This window comes from Synchiropus splendidus, chromosome 3, assembly GCF_027744825.2.
Source record: "Synchiropus splendidus isolate RoL2022-P1 chromosome 3, RoL_Sspl_1.0, whole genome shotgun sequence".
In the NCBI taxonomy this organism is placed as follows: Eukaryota; Metazoa; Chordata; class Actinopteri; order Syngnathiformes; family Callionymidae; genus Synchiropus; species Synchiropus splendidus.
Window position 1 is genome coordinate 20,227,802 of NC_071336.1, and position 17,751 is coordinate 20,245,552.

At 40.6% G+C, this 17,751-nt stretch overlaps 1 protein-coding gene across 7 annotated transcripts in view; it reads right to left on the minus strand.

Annotated features, from left to right (window-relative positions):
- The window catches only part of ctnnd2a (catenin (cadherin-associated protein), delta 2a), a 240,219-nt gene that overhangs the window by 5,618 nt on the left and 216,850 nt on the right, over positions 1 to 17,751 (minus strand). For all 7 annotated transcript variants that reach the window (XM_053858318.1, XM_053858311.1, XM_053858317.1 and 4 more), the window contains 3 exons: positions 12,794 to 13,040; positions 9,998 to 10,082; positions 3,203 to 3,329 (listed from right to left, as the gene is read on the minus strand). In XM_053858318.1, the coding sequence (XP_053714293.1) occupies positions 3,203 to 3,329; positions 9,998 to 10,082; positions 12,794 to 13,040 (459 nt within the window). The remainder of the gene's footprint in view (positions 1 to 3,202; positions 3,330 to 9,997; positions 10,083 to 12,793; positions 13,041 to 17,751) is intronic.

The window sequence follows — 17,751 nt, forward strand, 5'->3', positions numbered from 1 at the left end:
TGGTGGGACTTTAATGAGTTAATTACAATTAACTAATTATAACAAAAAAATATTTTATTTCATTTCACAGTTTGCTTGCTCTCCAGTCAACACGGAACCTTTGTAAGTGCAGGAGTTCCTGGTCCACGGATCACACTGACGCACAAGACACGACGCAGCTAGGATGATAACAACAACAACAAACATGGAGGAATCCCTGAACAAAAGCAAACAAAAGCATCTGTTTGCTTTTGTTCGGGGATGTTTTTCGCTACACAATGGCCAGGGTTTCCACTACTCTGAATGTACTTAAAATTCTTATAAAATTGAAAATTAAAAGAGCTTTAGTTTAAATAAGGTGATATAAAAACTTGAATATAGCGACTATCGTGATTTATTGTGCTATTGTCAAACTGATGCCAAATAAACAATATTTTGTAATATTTATAATTGACTAGATTATTTTTGTTTAATCGAATCCCACCCCTAATATATTACGATCAGTACACTCTTGATATTGCAGTCACATTACACAGTTGAAGTTGCTGCATGTCAAAACATTTCCAGATATTTATTCTTTCCTAAACTGATTAATGAAGTTCAAAAATCTGTCTATTATGAGCCTTATATTTTGTGCAGTAGCAGCAGTGTAGCAGTGTGTGCGGACATGGGATGCTTGTGCTACCAGCCTGCGTAAGTCAATTTCTCCACCTGAGCAGCGTGTGGCCTCTGAAACCTGTGCACTTTTTCTCATGGTTTTCTCCTGTGCACGTGGAACTCCCAGTGCGGGAAAAGTACCGAGAGACTCTCAGTGCTGTAACCTGTCCTGTTGAAAATATCACACTCCACCTGGGCCCTCTTTGGATTCACCAATATTGCTTGCATTTATGTTTTAGTTTGCCATGAAATCAAGATGAACTTTCTGTCATTTAATGGCGCCATTAAGGGGTTAAACATAAACACAGCACTTTTTAGAATGAATTCCTGATGACAATACATCTGCTGAGCATTCGCAGACAAAGATGCAAAAGGTCTCACATCTGGTTTTCGTCAGTTTGCACATCAAATCTTGCTGCCCTCCTCCGTACTTCCTCCACTCACCATGTCTTAATGTAATCCCCTCACAGCAAACCTAAAGTGCTTACTCAGTGGCTCTTATCTTGACACACTGAATTCTCGGAATCCTTTCAACCCGAGCAGCAGACGCAACTGTACGTTAGCTGCAAACTTTTTGGTAGCCGCATCAAGTAGTAATGCGCTTACTACAATCACAAAAGGTGACTATCTGGCTGTTAGATACTGGCCTGTGGTGAGGATGAAAACATATAAATTATATTTTTGGCTATAAAGCTATGAATTGGAAAAACAATAGGCAATTCTCTTCATCTATCCTGGTAATGAAACATTTAATAGTAGGATTTTTACATTCGGGATGTGGATTTTCACACCTCTCAGAGGAATGAAAGACCCTTAAAAAGCTAAGAGTATAGTCAGTAACTGGTCAAAACGTCGACTGACGTTACCCTCTTGCAAACTGTTTTTTCAGTTGGAAGTCCAAGTGGCGGTCCTGGGAGCAGACAGACAGATTACATCTTCACTCTCGATGAGGACTGAACTGTCTAAGTGAGCTCAGGAATGGAGAGCTGGAAATCCCAAATGAAACTGCGACACCGCAAAGAGATAAACTGTTAGGCAGCCGCAGCTGCTGAACCCTATTACTGACGTTAAGCTTTGCTTGGTAAGGAGTCACCATGATTTGTGCATGCGAACACCCAAGTGCACTTTAGGGTGCAGTGACAGAGGATAATCTGTACCACACACACATTTGACATTTGGAATCTAATTTCTATCACCTGACACCTTGCTGACGGAAATGATTAAAACGGATGCTGGGATGTGTCAGGCGGCCCTTGAGATACAGCGATCACTCCTGGTTACGGTTACCGTGGGAATTGGGCTTGTAGCAGCTCGATATGAAAACCTGGGAGAATCCCAGTGGGACACAGAGGGGGCTCTGACGGACACTCGGCTTTTTTTCTTTTTTCTCGAGGCATCTCTTTTTCTGCTTTGAATACCAGATTGAATAACTGACTATAAAGCCACATCATTGTTTGACAAATGCAGACATATTTGTTTCATGTGGGTTCATGTGTAACCATTTTTTTTTCTATTTAAAAAGCAAAGTAAATAAAGTCCAATTTTGACAAATATGAATAAAGAACATCAGCAGTTAATGATAGGGAAAAAGGACACATTAGTATTTCGTAAAACACAAACAAAAAACACATTTTTAAGGTGTATATTAAAAAGGTCAAAGTAAACACGGCGAACACAACCTCCCCATGATGCATCTCTACACTCTCTTTTCAATGTCACAGACCAACATTTAATCCTTCCCCTTCGCTGCATTGAACACCTTTCATCCTCTAATTCTTCTCTTGCCTTTTCCCGTCATCTTTGTATCTCTCTCTGTTTGTTTCATCCCTCTCTTTATTTGCCCTCACACACACAATCTCACACACACACACATACACACAGACCGAAGTCCTTGAAGACCGCACTAAGCCGGCAGCAAGGAAAAGTACTTTTCTGCCTCATCAGCCTGCTAAGCTCAGTGTGGAGAAAGAACAGCTAAAGGCTCTTCAGCGACTGATGCTAACAGCTAATGCTAATGTAACCTTTGCCAAGCTTGAAGGCCACAGGGGTGGCAGCCACAGGACAGAGATAATGACACGCCGAGTGCAACACTCAGCGGGAGGTTTTTAACTGATGCCCAAGTCAATTTAAGCCCTGTCTGAGTATAAAAAGTAGCGTTAGCATCGTGCACACATTACGCAAAGCAGAGCATTCAAGGACTGAATGCACAGAAGACTCAAGTTGATTAGAATTGGGCCTCAGTGTGGCCCTTAGGGGGCCCATTACGGGGGATGAACATCTCCGGCTCATTTAAGTGGAACCTCTTGGGAAGCAGAAGAGGAGGAGGTGCCACCTGTCTCAATGGAATCGCGAGTTTTATGTAGCCAAGTCTCACGTATGACGTGAGGATTCAGTCGTGTATTTGTATTGTCGATAGGGCCAAACCATTTTGAAATTCACGGATGTGCGTCCAGCTACACTCACTGAAATGAAAACAAATGCAGCGGGGAATTTAACTGCACAGCAGAAATGTCTTTTGTTGGCAGCACGTGAGCATCATTCCATCAAATCCATGTAATTGTCTCACCAGAGCGATTATTTGGCGACGTCCTGACTGGCGAGACGGAGGGCGTTCGTGAGGACGAGTAGGGTCTCTGTCTGTCTCGCTCTATTGTTGACGCCGACCCAACAAAGTGATACTGAGCGTAGCCGTCCTGGAACAGAGAGGAAACAATCAATATCAATGTTTACCACGGCACAAAACAGTGTGTTTCCCTTTCAGACTGAGAAGTCCAAACACTGTGGGAATGCCTAGTGCGGCAGCAACATCTGCGAGCAGAGAAGATAAGCTTTCTAGTTCCCAGTCGTCTTCCAATCGGCATTTTTGAAGGGGAATTAATTTTCCTCCAAACAAATCTGGTGACCACAGAGAAGCCTTTGCCTCCGCACAGCCAAAAATTAACTGGTTCAGTGAAGGCAGAACTTTACAGGAAGACGATGTAATTTAAAAAAAACGGAACAAACACTTTGAATAACCACGTTAATGTGTGTTGCAGACAAATCAAAGTTACTACATAAGAAATCACAGAGTGGAGCAGCTGTGCTGGAGGCGTGAATCTCAAAGACAAGCGTGGTAAAGGTGAGATCGGCAAATAAGAGACACTTTCCCTGATAAAGCGGAATAATACTGTCTTTCATGGGAAGAAAACATTTGACCCTATTCAAAGTCATTGTGAATTTTCAGTCAAAAAAAAACCATCAAGCTGAATGAATCTCCCATTGTCCTCAGCAACATGAATCCAACTAGCGTCTCCACCGCAGACTTGTCTCTCACACATTGTGTCTCACAAGTGGAAAAAAGATCAGTCAGTTCCCAATAAAGTCTTCCACCATCGTTCACATAAAAAAGTTGTGAATTTGTACATTCTTCACATGTTTTATGTAACTGTTTTCCTCTCACTGACCAAAAACTATGAATTATGAATAGACGTGTATGTGTGTGTGTTTAAGCTTATCTATCATAGTGAGGTCCAATTTTGGGCAATAAACCCTTGTGCTGGACCCCACAAGGTTAAGCCTCCATTTGAGGACGAAGACTTCAAAACAACAAGATCATTACAATTACGTTCAAGTTTGGTTCAGAGTTCTGGAAAAGTTAATGTCACTCAGAGTTCATTTCAGTTTTCCTTCATTTCTTCAATGCCTAAGCAACAATCATTTGGAAGAGCAAAAGCATGAGCTGGCCTTTGATGCAACAACTGTGTTTTCCATTTCTTTCAGTGTTTCTTCTAAACTGGCCACTTGAGGGACTGAGTATGTGTTTGCAAGTATTTTACGTTTCATTCGCACAGAGGTTTAAGCTGACATGTTTGAAAGAACAGTGAAAATAGCACTGCAGAAATAAATGGAATGAAGTAATAGCACTCAACTATCGGAGTTAAACCATCACTGACTGAATCTGAGTGACTTGTGGGTACATCTCTTTTTTAGAATACTGGTTTGTATTGCCAAGATATACTGCAGGTATAGAACTGTTAGATATAGAGCATTCATTTGACACCCCACATTTGACCACTGAAGGTGATGTCATTGACATCATGGAGCACATTTACAATGATACAATCATTAACTAGCGAGCATGAGTTAAAATGGGGGCACAGATCTATGCTAGCGACACGTTCATTTAAATTGGGGACTGTTATTTTTAGCATTTGAAATATTAATTATCATTATTAGTCAACTGGAAATGCAGTCCATCGGACTGCAGGTGGCAGTAGTGCTGTAGAACTTGCTTGCATCTGTTCCTGGTCCCACTAGCAAGAGTGCCAGAAAATATTCTTGAAACTTGTGAGAAGCCAGGCAAACTAACAGGAAAAAACAACCTCCACAGCTGAGCTGTGGTACAACTGTTTTTTAGCAACATAACTTTAGACTTTATAAACAGATTTCAATGCAGTTGTCAGGAAAAGTTGGTAATGGGACAAAAAGAGACGTTTTTTCCCCCAGACAGATTTAAACTGACTGAGACAAAGCAAGTGACGATTTTACCTTCGCCACTTATTTTTATTACCTCAAACACCATTTCCCTTGAAATATGTTCCCTTTTTCCATTGCAATTTTTCTACACTCACATGGTAAATTATAAAAACTAATCTTCCCTTTTCATGCCACCAGCAGCATATCGAGCTCAATAATGCAGCAATCTCCATGGAATTGATTTACTCAAACCTTAGACCTTACTGATTTAAAATTGAGTTTGAAAATCTATTAACTCAAAATTACATCCATATTTTAAGGATAAAGAGAGAGTGATGGGAACTTTAAACACATAAGTCATTCCACGCATTCACTGGTCATTAATTACGAGGAAAAGAAGATATTTAATGCAACAGTTTTGTATTTCTTTTTTTCATTTTGAATGAAGACAAGGCGTCACGACTACTTTTTTACAGAGTGTGCTCATTAGTCATTGTGAAAACAATCTATGTTTAATTTAGAGACGAAGGTTGCTGGTTGTCCTGTTCAGTGCTGAGCAGCGGCGCCACCAACACTTGTGCAGACTACAAATGAAGCATCCACATCACATCAGTCTGCTTTCACTTGGACGTCACACAGTCGCGTGAAAAGCTGGTCAAGGTAGTTAACAATTACTGACGGCTGCGGACAACAGGAAACAGAAGCACCACCAAAGAAGTCGCCAGTACATCCACGCTAGTTGATTTGATTTTTTTTTTCCAGACACTTGGTGAAGGTCAAAATATTGATTGGATAACCCAAACACTCACTTGTGCACATAAAACATGGCCCATTAGGCAGCACACACACCTTTGTGTCAGTTTTAAAGTGAGCCAGGAACACACACGGATCCGAGTCTATGAAAAAGAATACATTGCGCTACAGTACAATTGATCAGAGGATATGTAAAGCAAGAGAAACGCGCCCATTATGCCCCTCCTCCTAAGAATCTAAACTCTGGAAAGTTTCAAAGAACACAGCACTCGGGAGACAGTTGCTGTGATGCATCCACAAGTCAGCGCTGTTACAAATATTTTGGCTTTGGTTTATTTATGACTGCAGCAACCACTGATCTTTCACAATTTTAGATGTGATTTTCATAAACTTGCTTTTTCATTTATGCATCCTTAGCTTTTTATTTTTTATCTACAGGAATACTAACCCATCTTCAGACGTTTTTCCATCTGTGCCGGGTGAGATTAGCTCTCTGAATGCGCTCTGATGTCGACACATTCAGTGCAGGTAAAGACTCAACATGATGTGTGTAACACCAAACATCCATAAGAGCGTTTCACGCCGCTCTCATTAACGGAAGCTTCGGAAACACACATCATTTCAGCAGGGAACTCAATTGATAGTCAACCTTGTACTTCTCCTCCACACACGCACAAACACACTCTTCTCACCCTATTCTCCTTTTGGCTCACTTCTTTTTGTTTTCTGTATGTTAACTCTCTTGTTGCAAGCCTGTTGCCGCCGACGTGATTTTGCCATTCATACTTCTGAATCTCCTTGAAAGTCTGTGATACCCAGACATGTCCAGAACTACGGCAGATGAGGGGCTTTGCTCTCTCGTACATCACAATGGTAGCCTCCTGGACATTCGCTCTCCGCACACATTCAAGCGTCACGCAAGCTTTGCAAGACTTATTATTGATTTTTAGACCCAAACAGGCAGCTGAACTGATCCGAAATTACAAAATGACCACCACCAAAATAACATATTATTAACTTGTAGACATTGCAAATTGCTTACATGGGTTTTCTCACTTATTTTTCACATCAAGACACACCTTTCCAAAGACATAACATTACAATCTAATCAAATTGGTTCTGTATGAAAACCTCTTCCTATTGGTTGAAAATAAAGGCTACTTATAAACTTAAAACTTAAAAGTGTCAAACTGAAGTTGAAATTGAAATTGGCAAACAAAACATTGCTTTGTCCATACCTAGATCTTCAAGTTACGGGTGACGTTCTGTTTGGAAATAGTCCAAACAGAACGTCATCTCCAACTAAAATACTGGGGGTAAAATTTAGCTTTAGCGCATGTGTGTGCTTCACAACGATCCTCTTTTCACACTGATTTTGCTCAGACTCATTGTTGGAATTTATATCGATAAAACAGCCTGTCAAATGGCAGTGAATTTAAAGCTTAAAATCAAGGTGTTAAATTTGGCACATGTAGTGTAGCACTCTTACCGACGGGGCAATGCTGTATTACACCAGGATGTAGACATCAACATGGCACCAGGTAGCACGTGGGCCAGATATACAAACACTTCACCGCGTCAACCGTCTAAGAATATGAAATTGTATGTTTCTCCCCTTGTTAAATTGTTCTGAATCATTATAAACAATGAATACCACGATCAGTGTCTCAGATGAACATCATTTATCGTTCAGAATAATATATTATTAAAGTTGTGTATTGAACTAGCAGTAGCGTTTAAGGTCACACACAAAGTCAGGGGTTCTTAACCCTTTTGATCTCGGGGCCCACCTTTTCCAGAACAAATGGGACGGGGCCCATTCAAGTACTAGAATTGATTCATTACTCTTAATTTCATTTGAGTTCAATAACCTTACTTAATCTGCTTACATGTAAACAAACCAAAACCTTGTAAAACGACATGAAACCATCACATCATCACAACATCACAAATCATCACAAAGATTTATTTGTCATTGAAAAGTCCAACCAGCAGCAGAACCAGGTGCAAGTCATATTCATCAAATTAACTAAAGACAAAAAGAAAAAAACTGTACGTCGTGAATAAAATTCAGAATAAAATTAATATAATAAAACAATGTCAAAATAAACTCTAAAGAAGATATAAGTAAAATGTAAATGAAAGTATCACCAAAATACAGCATGTTCTAATTAATTTTCAAAACTGTTTCAAGAGGAGGAGGAGGATCATTTTCTGTAGCATTTTTTCTTTTCAAGAACTTACTATCAACTATCAAACTATCAAAAATTTGCAGCTGTCAAGTCAATTCAGTGACGCACACTACTGCCACCATATGTGGCTCATGTATTAAAGCTGAGCATCTCGAGGTGTAAAACAAAAATCTTTTTGTGGCCCTGTAGGAGGCGCTCTGACTCAAACTGCTCAGCTAGAAAAAAGAAAAAAAAATCCTCTAAAATGCTATCATACCACAACAATTAGCAATGCAAAGAAAATCACTCTTTGACGATGAAATAATGAATCGCAACTTGCTACAAAGTCCCCCATGTTTGATCATCTGAAGTTCTGCCAAACAGATAATACCATCCAGAAGCAATGATTACAGACGTACGACTCTTGGATCCCGCTTTTTTTTTCTGTGGGACTGGCGCTAAGAGGATGACGAATGCAGAGAGGGGACACACTGGCGCTGTAGGGGAAGCCTTGTCCTGACGTGACTTTGCCACCAGTCAGTCCACACAGGAAAACACAAGGCTCAGATCTATTTAAATACAGTACGTGCACTAAAGCAATCACTATCTGCAGAGCGTTACAATTCACTGACTTGACAAGTTTTAAAAATTTCATTCAGCACAATTCTGTTTATGTTGCACTTCCCTTAAAACCATGGCAGAATCTGTAGACAGTCAACATATGGAAGTTATCAGAATGTTGATCTGAGCCAAATAACAATGACAGGATAATCTAGGGTCATGGTCGATAGACCTTGGTCAGTCTTACGCCAATAGAATTGCCATTTGATTTTTGTACAGTTCTCAGTGCTTTAGTCCACATCAAAAAGACAGAAGAGAAGAGGCAATAAGGCATCAAATATTTGTTCCACAAATAAGGATTAATAAGGACAAATAATTTTGGTAATAAGAAACCCTTTAAGAAAAACACAAAAAAAAAATCTTTAAAAAAAATCCAAAACAGCAGATATATTCACATTATATATTCAGCGCAAATTTCAGAGCGTTCCAATTACATCGATACACAAAAGAAAGATTCAACTGAGGGCAACACTTGAGAGTATGTTGCCGTCATTCCAGCTTAACAAATACAATGAATGAAAGACATATTAACCTTCTGAAAAGTGAGTTTAAGTTATGAAGGCGAAGAGATGAAAAACCTTGACGCAAAACCTTTCAAGGGCGGTGTGAGCATATGGGATTTGAAAAGAAACATAGAAATTGAAATGGGTTTGAGTGGGTTTACGTAAACCAGGAGGTAGCATAAAGACGTTTGCAAGTTTCACACTTTTCTGTGACGTAATTCTTCGTGAGATGCTAAGCTACGTGAACTGGCTTGAGTTCACTCTCAGTGTGATGAAGGCTCCTACTTTCGTATTGGTCCTGCTGGGAGCTGTGTGAGTGTTCCCACAACGTGCAAGCAACAACAAAGTTTTATGAATGTAAACGCATCATATCAAGAGTATGTTCATAGGCATCGCCATGGCAACACAGAGACAGCACACCTCAGTCCACAGCTGGTGCAAGGGCTCCATAAAAATAGGGTAGAATGGGAGCACCAGTCGGAATAGGAGGGCAGGTGCAAGCATGGCGCTGCTACACACTTCTTATACAGGCTCATTTGACCTTGTTTACACTGCTTTGTACACCAGAATTCAAGTTACAGCGGAATACCATCTGTCTTCAGTAGCCCTGACAGCTTGACCACAGAGAGCTTGACCTATATGAACACCACCTACCAGCTAAAACATTTTCTTTTCAGAACAATAGAAAACCCCAACAACCGGCACAACAGAGCCAACAGAAATGCTACATTCGACTGCAGGCATTTTCCATGAGGCTGAATCAACAGACACACAAAACAAAACAGCCGTAAACACATTTGGTCTCGAATATTCCAGTTCCATCAGCAGAATAGATTGAACATTGTTGTCTGTTCTTACCTTCTTGTAGAGCGAGCGCAGGTCTCTGTACTGCCACATGCTGCTGAGCACCTGAGATGCAGCTTTCACCACTTTAGCCGAGTGTCTGCAGGGGAACAGAGAGGCGGTTATGTCTCGACAGACTGTCTTCCACAGCTGAGAGTGTTGACCACACACTCTTGAGATGACTTTCCAACTAGAGGGGCCATTTGTCTCTCCAGCCGCGAATGCTTTTCCACTCACAGTACCAGGGTTCTGCAATGAAGAGCCGCTCTGCCATGCAAATGCCCTCGTCCCCTGCCACTTGGAAGAAAAATGACTCTCGCACAAGTCGCTTTATTGGCCCTGATCTTTTCACAGCTAAAATGAGAAGCGGCGCAGATGCACATTCATCATTCCTTCCTCAAAATAAAGACTTGGTGTAAATATAACATACAGTCTTGCACACGCTTCACACTGTTTTGTGTGATTAAGAAATTAAGCATTTCATGCTCATATAATATAATATATATTCGGTCGAGTTGTCACTGAACTTTAGTCTGATGTCTCACACCAGACTCAACGCATTATTTCCATTTTAGCACTGTCCCTGCCCTTTCCCCTGCCACCATTCTTCAATCTCCATTCAATTGCAGTGGTACACTTTTGTTGTTCTGGCAGCTATCACAAGTGTTACAAGATCATTTTTGCTCTATATTTTTGCTTTGTAAGATGACAATGAGGTCTAATGATAATTAAAGATTACCCACTGCAAGCACATGGCGATTAATTGTGTTGGAAACGAAGAAGTATTGTCTGTCGGATTTTATAACATTTAAACGCTAACCCTCTGAATAATGTATGATTCATGAGCCAGCTGCCTCTTTCCTACTCATACGATAAGAGCCATTTCCAAATCACAGAAGAGCATAATTGTTTGATTGTAGCGCCAGATGCACCTGCTGATACGGAGCATTTATCCACTGAGCTGAGAAAATGAAGACATTCCTCACCTTCCATAACAACACCCTCAAACAGCCAAGAATCTCTCTGGAAGACAATTCAGCTGTTAACCTCCCCCTGATGGCAACAACGGCAACCCCTGACCCTCTGGTTGCCATGGCTGCAGAGAGGAAGAGCCTGAGCAGAACTCAACGCCAATCCCTTTCGGACATTATACGGTCCGGTTCTTAAGTCTGAAGTCAAGTTCTGATTGAAGCATTGGACCAAGTGCAGGAGTTCAAGAATCTTGGGGTCTTGGTTTGGAAGTGTGAGATTGATGTATGGCTCAGGGTGGCGTCTTCACCAGCGACAACACTGTCCCAGGGAAGGTGGTGCTGATCCAAAAGCTGATGCTCTTGAATCGTCGGTTGTAAGGGGTTACATACAGTGACCTTTTGGGTGTCAGCACTACCCCACAATAATTGGAGAAGGTTTGTGGGGCAGAGAATTCTATGCCTCTAGCGAACTACTCACTCCTCTCTTCAAAAGGGCGAACCATAAAGTTAGTGGGGACCAGGGACCAGTCTGTTCCATGGTCATGGAAACAGCACCCACTCTATGTTCCGGCAAAAGGAATGGAAGTTAGTGAGTCAGTGAAGTTATTTAGCGATGGACCAGGAGGGTGTGAGTTTATCATATATGAGCCTGCATTTCTACCTATTTATTCCCATTCATTCTGGTAATGCATGTCTAGATGGAATACTGAGTTCTTTTTCAGGATAAAAATCAATTACGAAACCTCCTTGCTCCCAAAATTAATCAAATATCGGCCTCTCATTGTACCATCAGCTACATGGTAAAGACAACACAGTGATATTTGATTCATCGATGGTAGCTTCGCAGTTACGATGTGTTACTGTGATGTAAAACAGAAATATCTGATTCCTGGTCTGCTGTAAACTCAGTGATCACAAGTAGAGAACAATTTGATACCCGGTCATTGTGGTCTGCACTGACAGATTTTCAGTGGCTCAAAGGGGCTGGTTTTCAACCTGAGGGCATTGTTTTACAGCATTAAACAGAGAGAAAGCTTTTCCAAGAAGAGACCAAGTCAAGTGGATTGGTTCCACAGGGGGACACTTGTGAGTAAATCAGAGAAGCCCAGCAGCAGGTGCAATAATGAGTCGGAGCTGGCAAAGTGGACTGGAAGGTGAAGCTCTCCATTTATTATCGATTTTAAATTCTCAGCACAACGATGGCCTTCAGGGACAATTAAAATGCTGCCAGTCTTCCCTTGATCAAGTTGTCTTGGAGACAGAGGGAGGTGCTTAATCATCAGTTTGAGACTGGGAGTAGATTCACTGCTCCTCTCTGCAGATAGTATTTATGATCTTTCTCCAGGATGAGCCTCTCCCAAGGATTTTATTTCCCAGTGTAGGGGGTGTTTCCGACGGTAGATGAGGGGGTGGAGTGAAATGTGCATCATTCAAGGTCCCCCTTAACGGTCCACGTTAAAAGGCAGCGACTTCCTCAACAGGCGGCGAGGGAGCGGTGACATTGTGAGTGACACTTCATATCACGTTGACAAAAACAGCTGATAACGTTGGGATTTTCCCAGAGTAGGGGGTCAAAATCCCAGCATAGTTTTAGTTGTTTTCCAACACATCCAGCCCCAGATACATTGACAGAAATGGTCGAGGCACAACTGCACACATCGCTGTGTTGTGATCGTACGACTTCTCAACGTTATAATGACGCCATGCCAGATTTTCTGCTCTTCCATGGCGGTGTTAAATCCATAAAAAAAGGTTTCAAAAACAGGGGCCTTACTGCCAAAACATAGAATACAATTTCACCCACAATTGATTCTCGGCACAGAAATTACGGCCCACTCACTTGTCTCCTTTGCTGCGAGCAATCCCGATGAGTTTTTCGATGCCACCGGCGTCACGAAGAGCTTTGGCGTTTTCCATGTTCTTGGTGATAACTTCGTGCAGAGCGCAGCAAATGGCAGTGACTGTATCATCCGACATTGTCTTGCTGGGTGGTCCTGTGCTGCCAGCAGTTCCACTGCTGGTGGCGTTGTTGTTGCTGCTGCTGCTGCCTGGTAACCGGTGGATCAAATCTCTCATTGCATATTTTCCTAGAGAGGACAAAACAGCACACACGGATTAGAACTGCTTAATCAGGATGAAAAAAATGGATTAATATTTGCTACTTTAACTGTCAATGTAAACTTTAATTAACTCCATATTTTGCTCAATAAAGGTAATTGTCGGTTCTTCCCTCATGAACATTGGAACAAGGTTCAAACCCTCAACTGACTTTGTTGAGGCGTGACTGGTCTGTGGTGAGTGTAAGTGACGCCAAACATATTGGTGGAAACAGGGACTGTGTTCTTCCAAGGAGGCTTCTGAGTTGTAGAAGAAGTGTTTTGGGTAAAGAACAGGAAGATTCATGATCGTGCAGGGGGCCACAGACAACAGTGGTGCGAGCAAAATTACATCTACATGTAGCAGAGAAGCACTTAATACAGTTGCAAGCATCAGTCCATGCATCCAGATGATCTAGCTTGTCAAGTTACCTTAGAAGTTACACACCTCATGTCTAGAAATAGGATTTCCTGACTGGATGTGGTATACAACTCAAAACTGGCAAGTGCTGTACAATCTAAAAATGAGATCATAGGGAAGAGCCCTCACTAAAAATATGTGAATTACCACTTATGAGAAAATAAGTTTACAGTTATTTACTTATAGGTAAATTCTCGCCAGGAAGACTTGCACCACAGTGAGTGACACAATCTCAAGACGTAAAATGCAATCTGGATATTAGATTACAATACAAATGTTTTTAATTTTGATTTTTTTCATAAAAAAGAAGTCACATTGCAAGTTTTCAAATCCCAACAAAATCAAACAAACAGATATTAGGACTCAAAAGTTGTCAAAATAAAGTTAACATTAAAACAATACGATAAAAGTGCTAAGATACTTTTTTCAGCGATAGATATTTTAAAAACACATTTTTGCTCAAAACAAACAAGTAGATATCAGCAGACAACTTCAGTAATAAAATCCAAGGCGATACTATGCATGATGACTTCATTAAACCCCCACAATGTAAGCTATTTGTTCAAGCAATTTTTTTTCAATGTCAGTTGTTACATACTGGTTTCTTTACCAATATAAGCATTTCAGTCTTGTTTGTCACCCACATGCTCGGTTAGATTAGACAGAGGTTCACTCTGGCAAGCATTAGTCTGATAGCGTTAATATATTCCATCTTGCAATTTGTGAACCGGCAAAATTTGTAACTTGCTTTGGGCTTCTTTCAACCGCATATAATTTTGTTGTTGGAAATCTCTATTCTCCTGTCAGCTTCCTTCACAGAGAGTCATCGCACAAAACAGACACAGTGGCTGGATGCCTCGGTTGCTATATATAGGGGCGGGTCTGTTGCATTTGCTGTTGTATTTAAAAAATTAAATAATAATTTAAAAAATCTGTGTTTTAGATCGGCCGATCACGATGCCATCTCTAACCGTAGGTTCCATCACACCCATTTATCAGGGCAGCCATGTGCTGCTTGACAGTCTACAACTTCTTCATCTATCAAGATTTTTTGTTTTGTTTTGTCAAATTACCGCCTACTAAATATAAACTAGTTCTAGTTTGTTTACAACACCTTAGGGTCACAACAGCGACTGGGGGTTAACTTCCACTGGTGGGATTTGATTGTCTAAGAAATGTTTCAGTGCCACAAAGGAAATTAATTCCTGACAAGTCAGAGGAAGACAGCAGCAGCTAGCAAACTCCAACACTGGGAGACACGGGGGAGCAAATTATCTGTCAAGCAGGAATTGTCTGTCACACATGAGGAGTTCACCATGAAAAAAAAAACACACTCACACGCACACACAATTACTCTGAACTGAAGTGTGAGGATGCCAGCAATGAAGAAAATGTCAGTGCTCCACCACAATTTAATAATAGATTTTATTGATTCTGTCTTCCAAAGACATATATACTATGAGTACTCATGGTACATTTACTTCCAGCACAATTTAACGTCACAACATGATTGCCAAAAAAACCCCAAAAAACTATATATATATATATATATATATATATATATATATATAGACTCTTAAGATAATAAGAGTCTCAATGGATCTGTCTAGCCACATAGATAAGATGTCGAAGGCAGAAATAAGGAGACAAAACTAGTGCTTTAACAACACAGTGCAGACAAGGCAGCATTAATAAATCTCCAACCACACAACTGTATCCTTTTAACCATACAGACTGCCCTCACACTTCAGCCTCCTTTCCCTTTTTCAACATAAACAAAGCCAAACAACATGGCGTCCTCCACTTGGGTTACTGTCTCTTCTCCAAACTGCGCTGGAGAGCCACCCATGTCCAACAGACACCATGATCTACAGCAGGATACAGTGTATGAGTATCACTATTTCAAAGTACTGTAAAGTTCATTTGAGATGACTCCAAGTCAAGAGAGCATGGATATAAGTTCCCAACTCAATTGAAAGGGACGTGGAAACCGGAGGCAAAGTCATGGTGAGGAATCACATTCAGTTATAGTTGCAGTGTTTTGATGGTGGTTTTGCACCGTGAATCAAAAACTCTTGATTTCTAAGTAGGACCTGTATCCTACACAGTAGGAATGGTTGTCTGTCTTGGCACAATAACACTGAATGGCTTCAAGCAACACTGGAGCCATGAGTCCTTCCACCAAACAAAATCAGTGGGGTATCTGTAGTTTAGGATTAAATACAATGAAGCTTGTATTTTATCTTTAGGAATTTACTTAGGCAGTGTTTTCTGACCAACTCACTGGCCTGTTGCGGCCACACCCATGCTTTTATCGGACGCCTAGTGGCGTTGCGTGGAACTGCATCATGCTGGCCGCGAGTTTGAGACCCCTGATGTAAGGCAACTTTTGAAAAGTTGAAAACATCCACAGTTTGGTCAAAACAGCATCAGGAGATGCTGAGGAACACGCGGAGAAGCAGAGGGGAAGGGCCAGACACTGAGAAGATCAGCAAAAAAAAAATGATGAATCAAGAGACTGAAGACGGATTGAGAAAAGAACAGATGAAAAGCAGCAAATTGTGCTGACAGAGGTTTCTGTCAGGGAGATGCATGAATCATGAGCAGCAGTCGAGGGGCAAGAGGAGTCCTGACGATCACAAGTCCTGTCAATTACACTTAAATCATCTCTCCTTCCTGGGAAGCAACCCACCACTCGTGTTTCAGGTGAGGAACTCTCCTTTTCATGTCAAGGTGATTGTTGAATAATGAACCAGGTGATAAAAGTTTTACAAAGGCTCCTGTGAACTCGGAGGACACACAAAAGACAAAACTGACACGAGTGAATGTCACACTGCCATTGATCTGCAGCCCTATGTGTCCTTTGTAGTGTAATGCAGTCACATGTGTCTTTTTAAGCTCAATAACTAGAGTATTATTAACTGTGGCAATGACAAACTAAAACGCTGTGAAAAATTATATATTTAATTATATATATATATTTAATTATATATATATATACATATATATATAAAACTAGGAGTATATAGTATAGTAGTACTAGTAGTATATAGTATATAGTAAAGTAGTACTAGTAGTATATAGTATATAGTAATATATAGTATAGTAGTACGAGTTTATAAGTGTTAACATAAATTAATTAAAAACTTTTTTTTAAACAAAATTTCACTTCACTACTAAAACAATGCATTACCAAATGGAGAGTATTATTATGACAGGTCAACAAAGCATAAGTTAATGCTTGTGTCAAAATCAGAAAAAAGTCAAATCTGTCTCACAATGTCTGTGGTCCCTCACCGTCAGTCGAGTAGGTGTCCGCCTTTTAAGGTAGAGATTAAAGGAAACTTAAGGAGGACTGTGAACAACTTGACCCCAAACCTCCATCGGAGACAAACTCCGAAAAAAGAAAATATACTGTATTCATCAGATGAAAAAAGCAAAAGGTTCGATGAAAGACAGGAAGAATGTGTTGGCTCAGTAACAGCTGACCTTTTTAAGAAGTCGTGAACACAGACTGTTTGGAAGGGTTTCAAACACACAAATGAGGTTAACTCCAATCCAAGCCACTTCACTACTTCACATCCATATTCTGAGTTTCAATAAATCTTCAGCTGTTCTCTAGCAAAGGAGATCTTGATCAAATGCCATGCAACTCCAAGCACATAGAAGGAAAAATATGAAAATGAGTTCTGCAAACAACAATTTCTGAATCCTCCTACCATGAGGTCACGCTCTGGTCATGTAGGCTCCTTAAGAACTGCTTCATTGCTGCTACTCTCAGCACTTCACTTTAAACAGTCGCAGTTGTCTCAGGACCGACGCAGCCATCGATGATTCAGTCTGCTCATGAATTTCGGAATTACTGACTTGATAATTAGACCGACGACTTAGTTAACAGACTAATTTACACTGAGGCTTGCAGCTGAGTGAATGATTGGCAATTTATTGACTGACTCCTTCATCAACATCACTTTTGTGATTAGATAATCACAGAAATAAGGAGAATATTGAATACAAATGAGAACATTTATCCCGTGTAGAGATTGTTCTAGCAGAATTCAGTTTCAAAGAAACAACACGGACATGACAAGTGAAAGAAGAAGAGCATCAACAGATTCCTTATTTCCAAAAACTTTGACTAAAAACACCCCTTGTTACTGGACTTGATAGCAAAAACATGAAGACAGCTCATTATCCAAACTCATCTTCAGCATCTGTCTGGAGGCTGTGAGACAGGTAAGCTGCTCAGGCAGAAGAATGACAGGTCTGACTGTCAGAGAC